The following is a 24,625-nucleotide window of genomic DNA, read 5'->3' on the forward strand; positions in this document are numbered from 1 at the left end:
CCAGTGTGGAGCTGTATTTACCATTAGTCCACGTTTTCCCATTCGGTATATATTGAACAGTTCTTCCATTCGGCAGGTATAATTCCCACTCGTGGAAAAAATCAATCCAACGTTTGTCCTGCAAATCTGAGTCTGTAAATGGCATATTACTAATACCCGTCAGACAAGGATAGGAAATGGTGTGAACTCTATCTTAGCATCTGTCATTCAAATCACAGCATAATATTATGTCACTATTATGAATTATTAAGATTGGCCAATACATATATAATAGTCTCCAAAGGACTACCTCCTGGAAAATCTTATACATTAATTACCGGGGCATGCTTAACTGGATATTTGGACACAATAAAGTCAATGGCCAGTATCAAATCAGAATAAATCTTGAAGTGTCTAGCAGCATATTGATTTCTAATACAAATAAATAGAATACCCCCGTAGGGTCTTCCACATATTTCCTTGCTTGCAAGTTTTTGTAATACTCTATAGCCATGGGGATGGAAATCAGACAGTAGCCATGTCTCTTGTAACAGAAGGACATCGTAATTCAAAAGCTCAGGCAGAGAAGCCTTTGTATTCATACAAAGACAATGCCCGTGTGTGTTCCAAGACACTAGTTGCAAAGATTAGGAATTTACAAGAGGATGCTAAACTTGGAGGAAAGATCTCAGCCATTCCCAACCATGAAAATCTTTGCCACCTTTTGCAGCCCCCCAATGCAGGAACTGATGGCCCAGGCTTCACCTTACTAAGTGAGCCCTTCGTAACAGAGCAGTCCGATGTTGTCTCCAAAGGTTGATTAACATCCAAGTCTACCCAATGAACTTATCAGTTTATGTTTGGATCAGGGTACAAATCTCCATTTTAGTACAATGAAAGCAAGAGGAACAAAACTTCCCCCGTATAATAACAGTTATACACAGTGAAAATCGTTTGAGTTAAAAATTCATAGTGGTAATATTAGTTTTAGGGTTTGTGAGGAACCTGAAGGTGTCTCACTTACTAGGCCCTAGGGATCTGTCATCCAAGTGGCCAGGACACGGCCATCGCTATTGGATCCAGTTCCTGGGGGTGGACCAGTGCGGGAGATCACCTGGATGGGGGGGTCCTCAGGGAGTGGAAGTGGGACATCGACAGGTGAGACACGGTATCCCCTTTCTTATACCTTTTCCCATTCTACCACGTAGATATTCAGAAACTCTACCCCCTTTTCTGACACAAACAGTTTCTTGCACCACGAAAGACATCGAACTAACACAAAAACCGTTTACCCGACATGTCCCAACACAAGGGGCAGGCAGAGTCAGGCGATTAATAACCACACACACCCGACGGCCCTTTACCTTCCCCATAGGGCTAAAAGGTTGAGCACTAGCAAGGCAGATCACACGACAAGACATTTATTCCAGGACCGCAGTACAAGAGGAGGAGAAAAGTGGTGAGAACCAACCGGGGCGACAAGGAGAGAAGCGGCATTGCCCTTTTCGACCCAGACCCGCAGAGCCTCCGTAGAAGGAATCATAAGACTGCGAACAATAGCCGACGTGTGCTATAGCAGATGTGAACGGTGCACCGAGCCCTCCTTCACTGATAAGCAAAGCAGGGGAGAGATGCTTGCTACCGTGGTAACGTCCCTGACTCCAGACAAGAAAAGCCAAGCGGTTCATCACAGCCTGTGAATCAAAGGAAGAACCGATAAGAAACTGAACTGCGTTGAGCAAAAGTTGCAAATGGCAAATTAAGGGAAAATCAAAGAACTGTTAACACTTAGGGGAAAACCAGCTGCAGAAGGGTCCGGCGCCATGTGGGTGCTCACTCGAAAGACTCTGACTGATCTCCCTTATTGTTGAAACTACCGATACCAGAAGGCCTTAGGAGAGCCACAAAGAAAAGGTCAAGGTGGTCATACAGTGGTCGAGTACAACCCCTGTACAGTCAAAAGTCTTTGACAGGCAAGTAATTGGAAAGCAAAGAGAAACATCTGGTATCGTGAGAAAGTTGAAGGAAATGTGAAAAGCTGGCAACCGTGAACCCAGCTGAGGATGCCCGCAGAACAGGGTAAAGCATGATGCCCCAACGAACATTGTGTTGATAAGAGTGAACACGACGGACGAATGTCCACAGTGGATTGTTAAAAAAAAGACATTGAGACTTGTGAATGCAACAGGTGAAGTCTTTTGGAATAAAAGCCGTAGTGAACTCGACAGCGGGAGGCTAACATTCGAGAAGCGTCTGTGCCCAGAAGTGGTGGACCCAGGGGTGGAAGTCGTCACCCAACATACATGCGGAAAGGAACTTTTTGTTCGGTTATTTTGAAAACCTCAGGTCCTCTGAGGCAAGAGACTTTCTGTAGAAAAGAGACAACCACCGAAGAACCTGATACCGGAGAATGGAACTGTCCGCTCGTGCTGGGAAAGCCAGAGAGTGCGCTGTGCTCACGAGTCCCGCCTTGTCCCGTGCTCAAAACGTTGGGAAGGGAGACCCCCCCGACTAGAACATCCTGACTTATCATTTCTGAACACTTCTTTCTTTCTTGTGAACCCTATCCCACACTCTTTTTGTATTTAGTTATAAGGATTGGCAATCATTTTTTTTTTAGTATAGGCCCCTTTAATTTGTCAAGACGCCACTAGGACTGCCTTATTATTATAATAATATAATATGTAGCTTGCTCCAATCGATTTAGGTTCAGATTTTGCGTTTTTCCAACCTATCTATACACTTTAATAAACACCTTTAAATTGTGATCACTTGTGTCCATCTTTACTGTTGCCACCAAGAGTTCCTTACAAGCCTTTAACAATTCAGATTGATTAATCCACTTTGAATCCTTATAAAACGTTCGCACAATGGTGAAGCTTTTAGATGGATAGATGGTTTCATTTTCAATTACAGATTTACAAGTCCTAACCGAAGCCAAATGGGGCCCCGTACTTCCAGTCACTTCACCAAGAGAGTCTTTCGATATGGAAATTGTTGTATTGGAAGTCATCGGTGGGATTACACCCTCGCTTTGTTTTCTTCTAAAGCTTTTAGTATATTCTCTCCACATCCGCTGAAGCTCGAGGGACCAACAGAGGGTCCTTGACTAGCCAACTAGAAAGAATGTCTTGTGTCTTAGGTGAAAGATATTTTACGCAGTTAACCCTTTTCCTCGTCTTCCTTGTAACCTTGTTAGGGTTTGTGGAATTCAAGGGATCAGGTTGAGGAATCATGCACACCTTTTTTACTTGGGCTTCACACACAATTTTACATTTTGACAACCGACACTGCTTGTGTACCATATGAATTACTAAGGTATTGGTGGATTCATCAACATTCAAATCCCGGGTAAGTACTTCAATTACAATGTGTTGATCCAAATTAGACCTTCTAGTTGATTTATTTGCCGTTTGTTGACTCTGGGCAGGCATGGTAATGGTAGGAGTGTTATGCTTAGTCGTGACAATATAATCAGCGAGTAATTTGTCATTGCGTATCAGAATCTCTCTGCGTTCAAATTGCACTTGTATTTTACCACAAAGTTTTAATAAGATCTTTACTGCAAATTGTAAGGTGGCAATACTCGCCATTAGGTTCACTTAGTCACTAGTTGACATAACACTCTCAGAAGTAAGAGTTAGGATATAAAACAGGTGAAGTGGACAGTCTCTCATTAGCTTCAGCTGTTGAGGATCCATGATTTGCCGCCACCGTTTCATACGATGTAAGGCCAGGCTCGGCACCACTGTTAGTTTGAACAGGAGCAAAGTTCTTTAATGAGTACCAAAGCTCCAAGCGCAAATTGTCATCTATTGGGATTGAAAAATTGTGGTTTTCCATTTATCCCTCCTGTGCCACCATAATCTCGGCCGACCCTGCCTGCGGTACAAAAAGTATTAAGGCGGAAGTCTGTTCGGGTGAGAAACAGGATGCGATTTCTTTCCTCAATACGAGTATTTGTATGCGATGAAACATTTACTTTGGATATTTTAGCATTATTGTCATATGTTTTATTTTTCTCAAGTCATTGCGTTTGTTTCTTGCAGCAACTACCTGGCATGATTGAACTGGCTTCAAAGGCACGAGCCTGCAACCCGAGAAGCTGAACTGCAACTTCACCTTGCGCCAAGCGGGCCGCCAGTATTTGAAGACTTCTGCTGCTGCGGGTGTGCTGAATTAAAGATCCAGAGCAATTTTAGAATGTTCCGACAATGCAGGAAGAAATAACGCAGTGTATCACACAAAACGACGACTTCACCTGGCGAGCACAGGCTGATTGCGGCACCCGCAGTATTTAAGGAGTGCAGGTGTGCTGAATTAAGGCTCCAAAGCAATTTTAGAAGGTTCACACAGAACCACAACTTCCTCATGACTTCACCTCGCAATTGTATTGCTATTAGCACCATGTGGTAGTGACCTTATAGACCTTGGCAGATGCCATAACTGCTTGATGTAAAGATGCTTAGGCCTGCCTGCTTAAGCTCTGGCCAAATGTTTGCCAGGCTTATGCCTCTCTGTTTAAGCCCTGGCCAGATGCTTGCCAGGCGTTTGCCTCTCTGCTTAAGATCTGGCCAGATGCATGCCAGGATTATGCCTCTCTGCTTAAGCTCTGGCCATAACTTGGGAGCGGGTCATCATCCAGCAACAGTGACCCCTCCCTAAGGTCTATAAGGTTATAATAATCCATACAACGCAGGCATGAACCTTTATTAATAATGTGCTAGTTAATCATGCCTGAAAGCTACCACAGAATTTGCCAATGTATTCCTATGCCCTTGACAGAACAACCTGCACAGATTTCCTTTTCCAAAAATATATACACATCAATTCCTGATTCAAAAACAAAACTGTAGTATCAGGTACTCATGACTGGGGCGCTTCACCCTTCTTTCGTGAAAAGACACATGCTCTCATTTAATCAGATACATTTGTATTCAATCCTTGCTTTTTGAGCCAGCAGTACTTTGCATGCTGTGACTTTTAGACCCATACTAGCAATGGTAAAGCAAAATTGAAAGTCCCAACATGCAAGATCCTGTTGGCAATAGCACTGGGGGACTGGATGATGGTGTTCCTGATGACTTGGCGCCAGTTGCAAACTGTGTAAAGGAAGTTGGTAAAGTAAAAGCTTCTTTTTTGTGGAGCATGGTTACTCATTATGTGGTCCTTCAGATGTGGACTTTTACTTCCATCAGCCAGAGCCAGAATACTTGCGAATAAGGTTCATGGGAGTTGTAGTCCAAAACATCTGGAGGGACACACAATGAATAAGCATGATGTGGAGTAGGTCGCATTCACATATCATTCATTATTATACACCAGGACCATAAACAATCGTATGCGCCCCCTGCTGGCAGAGGTAGTGGATATTTATGGCTCAATTTTATGGCTTCTCTGGAATTCTTCGCCAACCAGGAATGATGCAGAATTTACTTTTGAATGTATATTTCATGGTCGAGGGGAGCAATGACTAGCACGTAGAAATCTGTATAAATAAGCACAGTATTTGCAAAGCACTCAAGCATGAACTGGCAAAGATTCAGACAGAATCTTACAAATGATTCTTTGGATCACATGTCAAGGCCTGGCAAGAATAGTTAACCAGTATTATTCATTTATAGACAGGCTTTCCAATCTCGTGACACATTCGGATAGATCACTACCGTAGGCCTGAGAGCGACCCCTGTAGGCTTCCTGCATGTAGGATCGGGGGGTTGCATGTACGACGTGGAGAATCCTTGGATAATCTGCTCGTTTTCCCCCAGATGAGGGAAAAGATGACGAGCGTTGCTGCTGCAGAGTGCTAAGGGAAAGTGCCGTCTGTGTATCCATCTTTATGGCTTGAAGGGATTCGTTGACCGCCTTCCCAAACAGATTTCCGCTGTTGCAAGGCATGTCCAGCACCTTCGCATGAACATCCCGGCGAATGTTTGTTGGAGGCAAACTCCATTTCCCATCTTTCGGAAGCCTGTATCGGCGATGTCCACTGCCTGGCACGATCCAACGCCACCTCCCCTTCCTGAAAGAGGGTGATAGCCTTAGTTTTTTGTTGTCAGGGAGGAAATCCATGATAAGGCCCAGCTTGTAACAAAGCTCCCGGTCGTATCGGGACAAGATAGGCAGAGCATTAGCCGCCTTGATCGTGGATGCCGCTGTGTAGATGACTCTCTTCCCCATGGGGTCCATCTTCTTCAGTCCGGGGGGACTGATGAAGCGGTGGACGGGTTGGCTGAAAGTTTCCTTGCGGCGGCTGACACTACCGAGTCCGGCGATGGTTGTGACCTCAAGCACTTGGGTGCAGAGCCCAGAACCCTGCATTTCTTCTCCAACATGTCTCGTTTGGTTTGGTGCATTGTTTTTTCATGAGGGCTAGACCTTCCTCCCAAATGTAGTCCAAAAAGGGTACCGCCATGATCGTCTTCCTCTTGGACTCTAGTCGCTGATTAGGAAACCCTCCTTCTTGGTTTCCTCGGGCACCAGCTGGAACAGCTCAGAGGCACTGGAGATCGAGTGGAATGATCCCACCTCGTCAGGTGGAGAGCCTCTTTGAGGGGCGTCAAGGTACGGTGATTCATCGTCTGCCTGGAAGAAGTCCTCATCTTTGCTGGTTTCCATGGGCATCTCCATACCAGTGTCTGTGTTTGTATCCGGGTCCACTGGTGGAGTCGGGTCCAGATGTCGTGGAGGAGGCTGATGCGGCAGTGGCTGATGACGCTTCCTCTTCTTATGTGGAGGCTGGTCAGGGGCCTGCAGTACCACAGGTGTAAGTGCTGGAGGCAACCTCTGCTGGATCTCCGTCACTAGGGTGTGGAGAGTTGGCAGGATATCCATGGATATGTCCCTCGGCTGTGGAGGGAATGATGGAGTGCTAGGCCCTGCACCGCCGTCTTCCTCGTGGACTGTATGGACAGACGCTTGGTCATCGTCGTCGTCCATGGATAATATGTCCATTGGTGAAGGTAAACCTTGGAGGGCTGCATTAGGGACTCTTCCCCCACACCCCATCTTTCCCTCCTGAAGGCCATATACCGAGACCTGAACCAGTGCCTCCCCTCCCCTTCAGGGGTGCCCGCAGCCTTGGCCGCTGCCTCAGCGGCCGTGTCACGCCTGGGAGGCAGGCATACTCTCTGTACTTTAGGGACCACCCTTGTCGGGTCCGTACCACCCGCCGTAGCGTTCACCTCAGAGGATGTCGACGAAGTCTTTGGCTGCGCCTGTGAGCCTGATGTAAGGCCTTCTCTTCCTCCGGCCTTTGTATCTCTGATTTGTCCCGTAACTTGGCCGGGGTGGAGGACTTCCTCTTTGAGGAACAACTCGATGGCTGGCTGGCTGATGAGGCAGACAGCGATGGTAATGGTGATCGCGGTCTATCCCACCTGGGACCTGCATCAGCAGCGAAGCCGGTAGAATCTGCCTTGCGGCTCTTGGCCTTCTCTTGAACCCCCATGGGGAGTCCTCAAAGGACTTTGACCCCCTCCCAAAGGGAGACCGCATATCAGACCAACCAGTCCTGGGTGAGGCATGAACCTGCTCAGAGCACAGGTCAGAGGGCTTGCTCGACTTGAGCCATGCCGCCAACCTGCTATACCTGTCTTTCTTCGAGAAGCCCAGGCATATCCCACACCCATCCTCGTCGTGGTCTGGCTGCAGGCAGCAGAGACACTTCTGATGTTTGTCCTCCACAAAGACGTTCCTTAACCCGCATTGGTGAAGGGCCTGAAAAGTGCCCTTCCCTCCTTTTTCTCCTTTGACATGGTTGGAGGGTGCGAAGTAGGCCCAAGATGGCCTTCCAGTAACTTCGACAAACAATCACCCTTGAAGGGCACGCAACTTCCCTGAAAACGAATCCCCATTGCCAGACGATGAAGATGGGGGCGCACGGGCTCCAATGGAACAAAAATAGAACTTTTCAGTGAAAAATTTGGAAAAAAGTACAAAATAGCTTGGAGAGCAACTCGAGGACTACCAACAGTGAAGCATGCAGTAAAAATCTGAAGATGGCTGCCAAAGGCAGGGCTTAGGGAGGGGGCTGTCAATGGATGGGGGCAGTATGACCCAGCGGACAGTTATTGGTTTAGAGGAGGAATACAGTTTTAAAGTGAAAGTGAAAGTGAAACTATGTTTTCTTTTACCAAGGATTCCCAGCCTGACGACAGGGAATATTCATGAGAATGTGAATCCATGCCAGACCCCATGCTGGAGAATATTTAATATCTTATCTTCTACTGCTTCAAAGCTGCCTTAGAACCACACCATGTATATTAGCTGAACAAATACTCCGCAACACCTCTCTCTATAACAGGGCTCTACGACCATTCGCTTTCCGATGTTTCGGACTACAGCTCCCATCATCCTTAATCAATGACTATACCAGCTAGGGATTATTGTATTGTAGTTATTTATATAGCACCTTTCACCATTATTATAGTCTGACGCTCTTGGGGACTAAAGTCCAGAGTGTTGGAGGTCGGGGAATAGGATTAGAATGTGTGTGTGCATTTGGCCAAACAAGGCTTAGCAGGGCTGGCCAGGCTCTGGTAGAAAGCATCCCATGAAGTCGGTTTTGTGGATGGGTGCTGAGAGGATTCAGGAGATGGCTTGAGTGCTAGAGACTCGCTATGCGCCCAGCGTGCTGAAATTTATCGTAGGTCTTCGCTGCATGCTGATGTCAGAGGTGTTGAGGCATAGTCTGGTGTAAGTAGGCAGACAATTATGTGATCAGCGAGACCGAATTTGTCAGTCTTTGCTCTAGTCTGATGAGTGCGGAGAGCCAAGCCTGGGGCCAGTGTCCACCGGAGTGGTGCATTACACGTACTGAGCAATTCAGGTGGAGATTTGTTGTATGTGTGCCCGATCATGACAGGAGTTGTAGTCCAATACATCTGGAAACACAAAGGTTACATACCCATGCTCTAAAAGATGGTCCATATATAATGCAACACACAAGCATCCATACTAATTCAAGCATTTGGCCCTGCCGAACGCCTCTCTTGCTTTCCAATCCAGATACTTCACCCTTGCACATGCTATTCTTCACAACCGACTAATATCTGGTGGCCCCGGGCAGAGGCACAATATGCCTTGGACAAAGATACACAACCTTGAAACTACTAACTTGGCATAACAATTATAGGACTACAAATGTCAGAATGCAGAGAAAAAATGCACTGGGGCCTGGGAGCTTTGCAGAAATGCCCCTGTCCATCAGTTGCAAAAAAGGTCAAGAGAATAATTGCATCGATTCACTGCCTTGGCAATGGCTTAAGAGCCCCAGTCCATTTATCTTCCTCTCTGAAACCCCTTGCTGCAGCACTCCATATTTTTAAATTGATATTAAACCAAAATTGGGGGGGGGGGGTCGAGCGGGAAACCAGCACCAAACTGTGCCTCGAGTGGTGATTATTACAAGGGGTTTCCTGTATAAAAAAAAGACGTCATTGGAGTCTGTGCAAGTGCTCCAAAGGAATGGCCATGGAAGCAAGGGTGTGTTCAGACAGCCTTAGCGTTCATGGAGTGGCAGCAAAGGATGCTGGGAACAATGGGCCCTTTCCTTAATTAAAAAGAGCTTTCAGATACAGCACTGTTTTTCAATCGGGAAAGATGGCATGAGGTTATAATTAGTGGTAACACACTTGATACCAAAGAGGTTTCTAAGTGCGGACCCGGGATTCAAACCTGTGTTGCTCTGCGTCTTCTTGCTTTCAAGACTAGCGCGTTGCCACTGAGCTATACTACCCATGTCCATACCAAAGGAACAAAATGAGTGATGTTTGTCCAAGTACTGATCCTGACAATTCCCAAACTCAACCTTTATTTTATAGACTGATGCATTCGGAAGGTCACCCTGTTACCTTCAATTGAACAAAGTCAGCTTCAGCAAAGGGACCTACCTGGTCGTCCTTCACGGTTCCAGCGACGGACGCCTACTGGTGGGCAAGTTACAGCAGTTTCTGATCAGACCTTCAGCACCTGATGCAAGCAGGCTTAATTATATAAGCCATGGGTCTACCTACTCGCCAGATGTTTTGGACTAGGACTCCTACGATATCTCACCATTGACTATGCTGGTTAGGGTTGATATGATATAATTGTTTTTTTATAACACGGTTAATACCAAAGAGGTTTCTAAGTGTGGACCAGGGATTTGAACCTGTGTTGCTCTGCATCGTCTTGCTTCCAAGACGAACGCATTGCCACAGAGCTGTGGTTACCCGTGATGGTATTTGGAGTATTGATGGGGCTACTGGTGCACCCAAGTTCACCCCTGCAAGTATGGCTTGCCCGTACCTGGTGCCCTCGCTAGTATTTACCAGACACAACATGCATGGTCAGGCCTGTAAGTGCCTCAGTCATATTCTTTGGATTGTACTAAAGTCCAAAGTGGTAAACGGAAGGTTAAATTAAACCTTACTGACAGCCAGCGAGAACCTTGTCTACTTACTAGATGTGAAGTAAGAGAAATCAAGCAGAAGAGAAGGAGTGTGGCGGGAAAGTTCCACCCAATCGCTACCAATAACACCCCAAGAATAGTGAAAGCTGTACATTCGAGAAATACGTTACCTGCTGTTGCCATCCTTGACAAGGCTTTACATACTGCTGTGTGTGCACCAATATATCGGAGAAGGATATAGGATGAAATCAGAAGAAGATTGTTCTGCAAGAAAATCAGGAGACTCTCTCCAACATGCTGGCACATCTCAAGGATCATATGACTGGGTGGTGTGAAGCATCTGCCACAAATACCTGCACAAGCAACCCATTGTCTTTACTGGCACCGCAGTTGCCTGCCCTCCAGATAGGCCAGCAGGTCTGTGTCGAAGTGTGTACCGTGCTCCTCACAGCATTTAAGTACATTGATCACTCAAGTGGCACCACAATACATGGCTTGCACACTCTGCATTGCAGTAGAGGGCTACTTACGTCAAAGAATGCCCCTGCGTGCTCCAGGATGAGCTGGCTGGAGTCTGGCTTGTTCTTACAGTAGGTCACGTACATCTGAAATTTGTCCGCCTATGGAAAAGGTATAAGGACGTTAAACACTCAACAGCACGTTTCCTCATAAATTGAGAAACACACTATCAATTTACAGTTTTAGCACAATGAGATTGTGGGTGGGAGGAGGTGGTAGTTTACTATAAGTGGATTATAGCAAAGGAAAATGTAAAAACAATTACGTGGGTGACTCGACTTAAATGAAACAGTAACTCTGGACAGCTTTGCCAACCCTCAGTGGGTGAGGGGACGCACCATACATTGGTTGGAAGTTCCTTGTTCATGAGGTAGGACTTTTCAATGAATTCCACTCCCTGTCAGGATTCCCTTTTGGTGATATGATATATGATCGTTTATCTATATAGAGCCTTATAGAGCCTATACACAATGTGTTTCAAAGCGCTTCAAGCCAAGGGAGGGAACAAGGGAAAATAAAATGACATTCTTACAGGTCATGAACAGTAAGGATGTGAAATTAACTATCGTACTCGGCCTGACAAAATTTCAGATAGTGCAAGAGCTAAGACATAGATAAGGAAGGGAGGGGGAGAGTGGGAAGGAAATGGAAACAGACAGGCGACTACCGTACTAGGCCTGAAAACATTTCTGGGAGACTTGGAGAAAAACAAAAGGTGAGGCAGAGGGGGTGCAGAAAGGGCGGGGAGGAAAAAAACAAGCGACTATCGTACTAGGCCTGACGACATTTCAGATAGTGCTGGAGGGCGGGGGGGGGGACCACTAAGGTAGGGGGGTGGAACAGACTAGGTTTACCAGTCACCAGGTGGATGGAACACAAAGTCTGGAGGATAACTCTACACCAAAGAGTAGCCACAAAAATAAAAAATAAAATAAACTTAAGAGCTCAGGTTGGAAAACTTGTGTTAAAACCAGGAGCATAATTGGCAAACCTTGACTTTATGCATTCCAGTGGACTATGGTGGTTTTGATAGGAGTGAGGGAACAGAACGGGATCACTATGTCCTAAAAACTGACAGACTCTATAGGAATCCATTGTAAATGTCTCTCACCAAGCATACAGGGCAAGATGCATAAACAGTTGTTTGCACTACAAAGTGCCAAAAATGCTTTGCTTGGGCATTTAACTTGGGCGGGGAGCCATTCTCTGCACCAGTGACAGCCCCCTGCCACAGATTGTATTGCTTGAATGATGTTGCCAATCACACTTGCTTTATGAAAATTGAAGCACAACAAAATGTGCCTGGGATCACAACACATGAGTCGTGGGGAAGCCAGGCTAGAAAACAGAACTAATGAATGTGTAGCTGGATATCAGTCATTCTGTAGCTTCAGATCTGGGAAGAAAGTAGGGTGGCTTTCGGTACCCACCTCTATGAAGGTCAAGAGCACAATTATGTTCGCAATTATGTTCCCTGCTCCCTATTCACAGAGCCGCAGCTCACTTCCTTTTCTACCTTAGGAGCAGGCAGACAATTTCTGTAGGGACAGGTGAGGTATCTTACGCAGTGATGAAGGACATTGGCCCACAGTATTCTCAATCTGCTTCCTTGATAGATGCCAATGACCGAATGATTAGAGGCCTTTCGGATTAAAGTGTGTGCTATATTGAAAGCATGCACAGTTGCGTGCTGAAGTTACTCTATTTTTTGCCTGCATAGAGGGATGGCACCACAGGTAGATAGATGCTGGTCCTGCACGCGGGCAATAGAGGAGCAGCAACCATAGTGGGATGTCCTTGTGCTCACATGGCAGGCTCGAATCATTTTATTTTATTTGGAGGCTTTGTAGAGCGTCACCTCATCAGGCTACCACTACCAAGAAACAGTGTATAGACCAAATGAAAACAGTCAGAAGTCCGAGGTTGGGGTCAGGTTGCATGTCTGAGATGGGGATTACGAGATACAGTCATTTATATGGTAGCCAACCATAGGGTTGGAAAACGACGATCATAATTCCTGTTTTCAAGAAAGGTGAAAGGAATAAGCCTTAAATTTATCGCCCACTGGCGATGCTAGACCCGATACGGAAGATTGTTGCTTCCATCTTGGTCAAAAGATTCAACGAATGGGGCAAGAAAAATAAAAAGCAGGATCCCTGCCACAACGGGTTTCCAAGCAATGTTGGCACCAATATCAACTTACTGATTCTCAATCTTCTGAAACAGGAATCAGTCAGAACACGGACCAATCTTCACGCCATTTTTGTCGATCTTCAAATGGCGTTCGATAGCATCAATAGAAAATTATAAGTTACTCACCGTAGTGACTAACATATTCTTAGTCCATAGTTCCCTTTCCTCCATACCGCATGGGCGTCCCTTCCAAGGGACGGGAGATGGAACCTTTTTCACCAGAAAAAACCTTCCCCTTTAAATTTAGAGGCGCGCTGGGGTGTGGCCGAGGGAGCATGCACTGCCCTGACTCCGCCGCCACACCTCAGTCCACAATGATGCGTTGACAATAGAATTAACATTGCCTAATGGCAAATATTATTAGGAAGGAGGCTGGTGGGACGTATAGAGAAAAGGGGACTAAGAGTATGTTAGTCACTAGGGTGAGTAACTTGTAATTACTGTTACGTCCCGTCCCCTTTCCGCCATACTGCATGGGCGATTACAACTGAATGTAGCCCCAGGGTGGAGATGAGACCCACCTTAAGCAAATAGGTTCCGGTGAACCGCCTGTCCGAAAGCTGCATCCGATCTGGAGCCGGCATCCACACAGTAATGCTTGCAGAAAGCCGAGGGATTGGGCCATGTGGCCGCCCTTCTTATGACTTGCCAAGGGACATGGCGCTGGAATGCGATGGCCATTGCCTTGGCCCTGACTGCGTGGGCATGCATGTTTGCCAGAAGAGGCTTGTGCTGACCCTTGTATGCTTCTTTGATGGCAGAGACCATCCAGTGGGATATGTAGGACTTGGAAGCCAGATAGCCTGGTCTTGAGCATCCAACAGTGACAAACAGGGCATCTGATTTGCGGAAGCCCTTGGTCCTGTCCAATTAGAACTTCAGGGCACGCCTGACATCCAGGCAGTGCAACACTCTCTGTGCTTCGTCCTTAGGATCAGCAAAGAACTTAGGAAGGACTATTTCCTCGTTCAAGTGGAAAGCAGATGGCACCTTGGGCAGAAATGCTGGGTGAGTCAGCAGGACGACTTTGTCCCAGTGAAAGGTAGTATATGGTTCTGAGGCGACCAGTGCCTGGATCTCACTGACTCTATGAGCAGAGGTGAGGCCGACCAGTAAGGCCATCTTGATGGTGACAAGCCTGATCCATTGGTTCAAATGGTTTGTGTTAAGGTCCCACGCGGGGTGTGGCCTCCTGATGGGCGGGTAGAGCCTTGCGAGCCCCGTCAAATGTTTGATGATAGGATTGGAGCAGGAGAAGATTCCCCCCAAGCCTCCTCTGAGTTCCTGTAAGTCCCGATTGCTGCGAGGCAAGTATGACAGGTGTCCACCTGGACCCCCCGTGTGGGCGAGGTGCGCCGAGAAGGAGAGCATGTCGTCCAAAGTACATGCCAGGGGGTTGATTAAATTGGAGTCTGCCCAGTGGCAGAACCTGGTCCATTTGCTTTTATACTGGGCCCTGGTAGGCTTGCCCCTTGTGCCCTGTATGATTTCCAGATTAGCCTGGGAGAGGCTAAGGTGCCGCAGCGTTATCGGCCCAGGTACCACGCTGTGAGGGCTAGTTTCTGAGGCACTGGTGGATGACCCTGCCCCCTGCTGCGCCAGAAGATGAGCTGGGCCTGTCGGGAGGCGAATCAGAGGCATCTCCGAGAGGCTGACCAGCTCTGAAAACCATGGCCTGGCCAGTCACAATGGAGCTATTAGAATGATGAGGAGTTGGCGAGACTCCTTGAACTTCCAAATCACTCTGTGAATCAGCGGTGTGGGCGGGAAGGCTTAAGCTTTCATGCAGTTCCACTGAAGCCGAAATGCATCGCCCAGGGAGTCGGGGCACTGTCCCTGCCAGGAGGCGAACTGAGGGCACTTCTTGTTGTGCCAGGTGGCAAAGAGATCCACCTGGGGATGACCCCAACTGTTGAAGGTCTCTTGAATAACGAGGCCATTTAGCTGCCACTCATAATTGTCCGCTCCCAGCCTGCTGATCCCATCCTCCTCCAGGTTGGATTCCCCCCGGAGGTGAACTGCCGTGAGATGGATGTTGTTTTCCTGGGCCCGCTCCCACATGCTGATTGCCAGTCTGCACAGAGGAGGGGATCTGGTGCCTCCCTGCTTGTTGACGTAGTACATGCTGGTCGAGTTGTCTGTCTGGATGAGGACAACCTTGCCCCTGAGAAGTGGTAGGAATGCTCTGAGCGGTAGCCAGATGGCGTACAACTCCAACCAGTTGATGTGGTGTTCCTCCTCCTGTCGAGTCCAGGTACCGTAGGCCGAGAGATCGTCCAGGGTGGCTCCCCAGCCCTCGAGCGAGGAGTCTGTGGTGATGGTGGCCTGCAAGGGGGGGGGAGGGAAGAGAGAGAGCGGCCAAAAGGGCTTGCTCGTCCTAAGGTTGCAGTCCCTGGACCGCCAGGTAAGGTCCGGGTGGAGAGATGAAGGAACATTGATCAACTCGGATTGCGAGCCCTGCTCCTGATTCCATGAGGCTGTAAAGTGCAGCTAAATCCTCTTCATCCTCAATCTCGTGTGCGGAACGGCTAATAGGACCGCCGCCAAGAGACCCAGGAGATGCTGGTACCACCATGCCGAGGTCACCTCTCTGCTGAGGAAGTGGGAAGAGGCCCTCTGGATGGCCGAGATCTTGCCCTCCAACAGAAATACCTTCTCGGAGCATGTGTCCCAGATGAGGCCCAAGAATGTCAGTCTGCGTGGGCTGCAGCTGCGGCTTCTTGAGATTGACCGAGAAGCCCAGATCGTGCAGTGTGTTCATAAGGGCATGGGAAGAGTGGTGAACCGCTTCCGGAGATGTAGGCCTGACGAGCCAGTGATCGGGGTATGGGTAGATGTGGAGGCCCTGCGCTCTGAAGAGGGCAGCCACCATATTCATGAGCCTGGTAAAGACCCTAGGAGCCGAACTGAGGCCAAAAGGAAGGACCTTGTACTGAAAACGGTAGCCCATGAATCTGAACCGTAGGAAAGAACTATGGGGCTGCCAAATCCGGACGTGTAGGTATGCGTCCTTCAGATCCAGGGAGCACATCCAGTCTCCCTTGCACAATGTCTCTGCTATAAAAGCTGGCATAACCATCTTGAATATCTGAAGGGGTAAGGAGAGGTTGAGGGTGAAAGCTCCAGCACAACTCTCAGGCCCACCTGGTTCTTCTGAATGGCGAAAATCCTGGAGTAAAAGCCTAAACCTCGACTGGATCTCCGCCAAAAGAGTTGCTGTCCCAACTTGAGGGAGTGGAGGGGAGGAGGGAGGAGAGGCTGGGATAGGGAGGTGGTACCCCATGGAGACTACGGAGAGGATCCAGGAGTCAGTGAAATTCTGGCACCAGAAAGGTGCGTGGAGAGCAAGCCTACCCCCCACTGGAGACATGTGAACCCGAAGGGGTGTGTCATGCCTTCTCTCCTTCGGAGGCTGTCGCGGAGGAGGGCGACTGGAAAAAGCCCTTAGTCCACCCCCCCGTTTTTGTTGCTTGCGCCGGTTTTGAGATAGCAAGTGGTCCGGCTGCCTGGACCTCCGTTCCTGGAAGCCACAGAACCCTCCATACGTACGCCCCCTGTCAGAGCACTGCTGTGACTGGGTGTACGACTTGGGTGTGGTCTTTGTCAAGATGGATAAAGATTTGGCCGTTTGTGAGCTGTTTTTCTTCTTGTCCAGCTCCTCCTCCGTGGTGGAGTGGAAGAGGCCCCCCCCCTCCCTTCGAACGGTAGATCTAATATGCGTTCCTGGACGTCAGGGTTAAATTTCGTCACCCGGAGCCAGGCTGTCCTTCTCATGTCTGTGGCGATACAGATGGCACGGCCAGTGGTGTCAATATGGGCCACGGTGGATTCCATGAGGTCCTGCGGCACCAGCGAGCCCCGCCTTAAAACGTGATTGGCTGTGTGTAGGGAGTTCCGGGAGGAAGTCCGCAATTTCCCGCCATAACCTTTGGTTAGCGGCCGCCAGCATGGCATCTGCATCGGCCTGACAGAGCTGCAAGGACGCTTTGGAATAGATTTTCTTGCCATACGCCGCCAAGATCTTCTCCTTGCCTAGCAGCACCGCAGAGGAGGCGGCTGAGGACGACTGAGGCTTGGCGTATAGTGATGCTGCAGCCATCACCGAGGAATGCGGCTGAGGATGGGCCAAGAGCAAGAGTGTATCCCCCTCCATCTGCCTGTACTTGGCATCCAAGCATCGAATGACGGGGTTTGAGCCAGCCCTTTTTAGCCAGGGAGACTACATCGGTTTGTAGAGGAATCCCTGTTTTGGCAGAGGGGCGTTGCGTGAGGACTTCAGCCAGAACCCCCTCTGCCGGCTGCTCAACCTTGGGTTGGGGTAGGCCCAGATATTCCGCCAGCCCAGCAAGACGTTAGTGGAAGGCCCTGGCTGAGGATGGCGTGTCCAGATCCTACTCCTCGTCCGCATCCTGCAGATCAGGAGGATCATGCAGAGGTGGAGGAGTAGATGGAGCCGGAGGCTGGGGCACGGGGACCGCAGCCGGGGGCTAAGGAGGCCAGTACAGAACCACCTGAGGATTCGGCTGGGAAGCCGGGACCAGCAGCTGCACCGGGGCGCCAGTGGAGGCACTTGTGGTGCCGCTAGCATACTTGGGAGGACTTCCCTGATGGCGTCCTTGAGGATAACCCCCATACGAGATAACTTCATGAGGCCGAGGAACCTCTCGAAGAACCCTTCTTCACAGGCCGTAGAGGAGGCAGGGGGTACTGACGGGATAGACAGAAGCTGCTGGAGCCGCTGCATACCCTCCCCATATGGATGCAGTGGGAAGCTGCCCTGCGCATAAGAGCGATAGGCCGTAAGCCACATACTTGGTTGAGGCCAACCCCACCTTGACACTCGTTCTTCGCCACATTCTTGGAATGAGGAACAGGTGCCTCTGTCTGCACAGTTGCCATCTTGTTGAGCTGCCTGCCACGTGCCTGCAACGTGTTGCTCGGCTCGCTGGGCCCAGCCTTTTCCAAGACTCTTGCATGTGGATCACAAGGCCTACCCAGCTTCTCGACCCGGGGGTGGGTATAGCTGCGTTTAGTCACCCCCTCTGATGTACTGCTAGTAATAGGGCGTTGCCCCTCGGCCATACTGCCGGTACAAGGGCGGGGCCCCTCGGATGACAATCCGGTATGAGAACCTTCCAGTCCCTCAACACTACCACCGGGAGGATCCGCTGATTTCTCGGCCGGTAGCTGCAGCAGCCTCGGTGCACGTGCTGGTATAAGGACCTGACCGGTCCCACCACGTGCGAGAGTCCTTGGGAAGGAGTCTCCTTTGCGGGTTGCGATGGAGAATGGCGGCCCTACCTTGGGCTTGGCTGGATGTTTCACAAAGTTCTTGAGATCCTCTGGAGGCGACTTCTGAAGAGCTCCCTCCCCCCTGGCTAGTCTGTTCTTCAGGCTTTCGAGGACAGCGAGCCACACGCTGTACAAGCTTGCCAACCATGGTCTGGGCCAAGGCAATGTAGGCAGAGGGCGCGGGGGTCTGAAGTTGGGAAGTGTCTGTTGCAGGATGGACACCTGCTGAACCCTGTGGAAGTCGACATGCGCCGGGGAGGAGCACGATGCCTGATGACCGAGTACCTGAATGAGAAAAAGACAAAAAAGACAAAGAAGAAGCATCCGTGCGTGGAATTACATGGCCAGGGTCAAACCTAGGAGCGCTGGTGAATTTGGCCCGTTCCTGTCGACGCAGAAAAGGGGACTGGGGTGCCGCACCCCAGCACGCTTCTAAATTTAAAGGGGAAGAAGTTTTTTTCTGGTGAAAAAGGCTCCGTCTTCCGTTCCTTGGAAGGGACACCCATGAAGTATGGAGGAAAGGGGACGGTAAGGAAGAGTACAAGCTGTGGAAGAACCTCCAGCAACAGAACTGCCCCAGCAAATTGCTGGAACCCATCAAAGCACTCTACAGCGATACCACCATCCGAGTTTGCATAACCCATGGTGGAGTTCTCTGTTCTGGGGTCAACATGACCAACGGACTCAAGCAAGGGTGTCCACTGGCCACCACCTTTTTCAATTTCTACCTCCTTGACATCAGTGTTAACCAAATAATTCCTGCCACTAACCCTCCTAGACTGAACGAGACATCCATCCCCTACATACTATATGCAGACGTTATCGTGGTGATGGAGAAGACCCATGTCGGCCTCCAAAAAAAGACTAAATAGTCTTAATAACTACATAAAGGAAAACGACATGAAAATAAACTCCAACAAAACCCAAGTCATGTCATTGGGCCATTGCTCCAGGAAGCAAAATGCCTCTCTACGCTTATATCTAGATGGAAAAGAACTTGAAGATGTCAAGGGGATAAAATATCTTGTCATTTGGCTCAATCAGTCCCATGTCGAATTGAACTGGTCCACCCATCTAAAGAACAGAGTTCTTACCTTAGCCAGACAAAGCTCGATCATCCATAGGAAATATGGTCAATATACCATGAAACCAGTTATAACCTTTTACAGGCAGAAAGTTGCTGCGATATTGCTATCCGGGAGTGAAACACTACTAAATATTCCTCATAACATCTCGACTTTGGTTGAAGGTATATTCTGGCGTAAGGTACTTTTCCTTGGCTCCGTCCTTCCCGATGATCAGAATACGATATGAATTGGCACTTCAATTACTTGATTCCATCAGAAACAGGAAACAGTTGGACGTCTATCGAAAGACCATCAACGACGACATCCAGCAATAAAGATCTTGACCCAAGCGAAGACACTATCAAACAACTTCACGCTGGATGCATGGAAAGAAGCCTGTTTATTTACTCAATCAAATGACATCTCAATTGAGACACTGATAAATAGACCCTTGGAGATGAAAAAGATAATCAAAGAGAATGACTGGATAAACAACTCAAGATAAGGCCTCATACAAAATGAATATAATTTCTGAGTTAGAACCCCGAGCCCTTAATGAACTACCCTTATATCTGGCAAGATTTCCTTCCAAAACAATTCTAGACTTGTACCTAAGATTCCGCCTCAACATCCTACCTACCAGAGAATACCAAGCAGCAACTAAGCAAGCAGATTCTGTAAACAAAACAATCAAAACGAAACAATCCATCACATCCTAATGAAATGCCCCATTCTTTACGACCGCAGGATCCAGTTCAACAACATGATGAACTATCAAAGAACAAGTTACCAAGAGGACGAAATGTGGCTCCAGATAATCTCTGGCAAAAACAAAAGGTCGATTATCATGGTAGCCCAATTCTGGACTTTCATCACGACTAAAACAAACTTCAAATAAGGCTCCAGCTATTACATTTCAAAATAAATAAAACGAATTGTATACTTGATAACAAGAGAAATATAATGTAAACGTTTGTATACGAACTAAAATGTTAATAAAAAATAAAAAAATAAAAAATATTTTAGCCAACAGGGCAGGAAAAGAAAAGGTTGGTGACAATGAAAAGAAATGTACAGACCAACCAGAGCGCATTGATTAGATAAGGAATTTCCAGTGTGACATTTATCAAATATATTACGTAACTTGACTACGCAATTTTCCAAAATGAATGAAAACTGATGAGGGTTTGGTTTAGAGTTTGGTAGTCAGAGTAGCTGTACCAGATAAGAGAAGAAGAATAGGGTACACGTCTGATAACCTAAACATAGCCAAGGGGCAAGGGCTTAAGGAGGAAGGGCTCAACAGAGAATGGGAGGGGCCAGTTGGCTTAATATTTGGTAAGCCAGGATTTGAGTTTTTTCTTGAATCTTTTGAGAGTAGAATAAATGCCTATTTTTGAAGTTTGCTCCGATAGCACATACCAAGGACTGCTAGGGATCAAACCCCGGGTTTGGCTCTCCAAGGAGAGGGACCCGAGGTCATGATTACATCTTGTTCCAAGAGACCTTCTGGGTTCATGCTTAGTTATGTAGTAGGTTGAGATCGTTTGGACCTGAAAGCAGAAACTGAGGCAGAGCGTCCTGACTTTATCTCCACCAGCTGGGGGTGGGGAGGTGATGTGATCATAGGGTTTGCGATGCACCACCATTGCGGCGGCCTTATTTTGGATCAGCTGCAATTGCTGCAGCTGGCATTTGTTGAGGACTTGATGCAGGACATTACAATAGTAAAGGCATTAAAGAATCAGAGATCTGGTGACCTCGCGTTCGTTTTTTCGCTTTGTCTAGGTATGGGAGTCATCTTCCTCAGCCAATGTAATTGGAAGTGAGATTTCCTTGACGCAGCGTTGATCAAAGGTTGGAAAGAGTCCATTTTTTAAAGTGATAATCTGGCTCTTGTGGGTGGGAGGATTTGATCCATCAAAGAGGGCCAAGAGAAAGAGACAGTGGATGAGGGGAGAACTGATGTCGCAGAAATCGGATGCAGGACTCTAATCTCAATTGAGGTTAGGTCGGAAAATCTCTAGTAGCAGCAGGTGAAGCCAGAATCAAACAACTCACCAACCCCAAGCAATCCAAGATGGATACCCCATCACCCCTCCCAATCCAAGAGTACCAGTTAAGGTTTTGAAGAGCCAGTATTTTACTCCCTATTCTTTGAAAATGAGAGTAAAATTATTTTTTGGGGTATCTTTTAGGTGAGTAAAAATATTTGAATTCTGAAACCGATATGATTTTGTAATCCACACTTTTTTGGACCTAGAAATTCATGTAAATGAAAAGATGCATTTTTACCAAGTTCTATTTCAGATCAGACAGTAATAATGGCAGTGCTCCTTTCTGTGGAACTCCTCTGTCAGTACCACTGATCTCAACATATGCATAGAGCTGCTAGGATGGAAGCAGGCTCCTTTGTGTCATGGTTTCCTATTTTCATTGGAACTAATTGTACTCCCCGTTTTCTTTTCTTGGGAGTATCTGCTTGTTGTAAGAGTAAATATGGTTGGTATGCTGCTATCTGTAGAGCTGCCCCACCCCTTTTATCCATGTTTACAAGTTTTCAGTACATTGGCTTCAATACGAAACGAAGATTCTAGGACTACACTATGGAGGATTTCTATTCTCCCAAACAGCACAATGGTCTTCTATGTGAAGACATGCAAACCTAGCATCACAAGGTCACTGTAACAAGGTCAATATCATGACCTTGCCATGAGTGCAAATATGAACCCCCAGAGGCCGCCCTCAACCTGGCATGGCAGGCCTAAAAGAGAAGAATCCAGAGCCAGTCCTTCCTAGAAGTGGAAGGTGGCAGTCGGGGGGGGGGGGGCATTTCTGGCACCTTCACAAGATCCAGTCTATATATGAGCAGAACCAATATGCATCACACCATACCTCTAAGCCCAAGTGCAGGCCAAGTTTTCTCTTTCTTTTCCAGAAAAACCATAGGCATGGGAGATGACCCCAAGCAAGACAGAAAACCAACAGCACCCTATGCAAAAACACATGAAAACCCCACCATAGAGAACCAGTGGGTAGAAAGCCTGAGACCTGGACACCTGTCAGGAGCACTACGCGAGCAGCGTACAGACATCACTGGATGAAAGGAAGCAACATAATGAGAAGCCAGTACCCCTGCGTGGCTATTGCAAACACTGCACACTGCATCCCAGCCTCAGTCTGCACGGCAAGGAGATGTGTGCGGCCACCCTAAACCATAAAGGACATAAAATAAAAACCCACCAACCAGAGGCTGGACTTACCTTAAGGACAGCCACTCCAGGTCCCCCTCACCTTACACAAATGTGGACACTGTACAGCACAAATCACAATTGCTCTTCCACAGTGTCCCTGTGTGGAGAAAGGGGGCAGGGCTAATCGTGCCATATGAAAGATGTGTTGTTTGTGAGGAGACAGGGCCAGATTGGCAAAGGCCAGCAGACAAATCAGAGGATAAGGGTGGGGTTTAAAAAGACCCTAGGAAGTTGTGGGTTGTTCGGGTGAGGTGGAAGGAGATGAGAAGAGGAGGTGGCAGACCAAGAGGCCAGCAGAAGGAGAGGGAAATGGATTGTAGAGGCGATTTTTGCAGCAGGTAAGGTATTGGTTAGTGAATGCGAGATCCTCCCACATGTATCACCCTTAGGGGGACAATTAATTAGCAGCCTCACCTCCCTAGCCTCATGGAAATAGGCTCCCCCCCTGTGGAGAAGAGACGCTATCTGAAGGATCGCCACACACCTTATTGCCTCAAAGTGGGCTTCCCAGCTGAAATCCTATGCAATCAGGGAAGCATTTTCATGTCAAAGCAAAGCAATAGTGGGACAAGAAAACCCTGATGAACATTAAGAACCTCCTGACCTCGATTATACCATCACCAGACTGATGGCCTTATAGAACGGTTTAATGAGACCCTGAAACGTATCTTAAAAACAGATGGCCACTGAAGATGGGCGAAATTAGGACGATCCGATCCACTGTGCTCTGTTGGCCATCCAAAACACACCATAATCTTCTACAGGGTTCTTTACCTTTGAATTGGTGTACAGCCTGAATCCCCACTAGGCGCTATAAAAAAGGAGGAATCGTAAGCACCAGACAGCCGACAGACCAGCGACCATCCAACAGTGTAGAACACACGTAAATGCATTAAGAAAGTGCAGAGTTTGGTCAGAACCGGTCTATAGGAGGACCAGGCCGAACAAGAGAAGGTATACATCAAAGATGCCAGGTTACCTACCTTCCGAGTAGGAGACAAAATGATTGAATTACTCCCAATTACCCAAAATGGACAATCAGCTGGATGGCACAGACCATATGTCCTCATTGAAGTTTATCCCATCTCACCTACAAATTACAGCAAGCAGATTGACGAAAACCATCATAATTATATGATGTAAACAAATAATGTCTGGAAGGGAAAGAGTAATCCTCAACTCCTGCTTCTGTACACAACACCCGTGAGACTCCTCTACCAATCGAAAATAGTGGGGTTTCCTTACTCGTTGGTCTCCCCAGAACGAGCCATCAAGAAATCTCCCAATTGATCGGGACATACTCTACTTGTTTTCCACAAAACCTGGAAAATTGAAGGCAGTCATCCACAGAATTCAGAACATTCCAGGGAGGGTTATATGTCTAAAACCCTACCGGGTTACCGTAAGCGAGGAAACAAATCATTAAAGAATAACTGAAAGAGTGTTGGACCTTGGTGTGATCATTAGGCCCTACAGTGAATTGTCTTTGCCAATAGTCCTTGTACCAAAGTCAGACAATACCTCGAGATGTGATACAGACTTTAGATGTCTCAATTAATTATCCAAATTCAATGCCTATCCAATGCCCTAATGAACTAGTGCGGACACTAGGGAAGGCAAGATTCATCTCAAACCTGGACCTGACCAAAGGCTACTGGTAGCTAAAGGCTTCTGGTTGAAGAAGCCAATACAAAAAAAAAAACAGACTTCGGAACTTCAGAAGGCCTTTTTTAGTTCAATGCACTGCCGTTTTGCTTTCACAAGGCACCTGGTACCTTTCAGAGACTAATGGGCAGAGTCCAAGCCCCATGTCAGACATTTACTGGAGCATAGCTGGAAGACATTGTCGTATACATCCGAACACGGGGAGAACATCTCATGCACTTAACCACCATGTGTGACCAACTGCGGAAAGCTCATCCCACCTC

At 47.8% G+C, this 24,625-nt stretch overlaps 1 protein-coding gene across 6 annotated transcripts in view; it reads right to left on the reverse strand.

Annotated features, from left to right (window-relative positions):
* The window catches only part of KALRN (kalirin RhoGEF kinase), a 1,827,638-nt gene that overhangs the window by 534,357 nt on the left and 1,268,656 nt on the right, over window positions 1-24,625 (reverse strand). For all 6 annotated transcript variants that reach the window (XM_069616662.1, XM_069616664.1, XM_069616661.1 and 3 more), the window contains exon 27: window positions 10,903-10,992. In XM_069616662.1, the coding sequence (XP_069472763.1) occupies window positions 10,903-10,992 (90 nt within the window). The remainder of the gene's footprint in view (window positions 1-10,902; window positions 10,993-24,625) is intronic.

This window comes from Ambystoma mexicanum, chromosome 9, assembly GCF_040938575.1.
Source record: "Ambystoma mexicanum isolate Mex_15411 chromosome 9, UKY_AmexF1_1, whole genome shotgun sequence".
NCBI lineage: Eukaryota > Metazoa > Chordata > Amphibia > Caudata > Ambystomatidae > Ambystoma > Ambystoma mexicanum.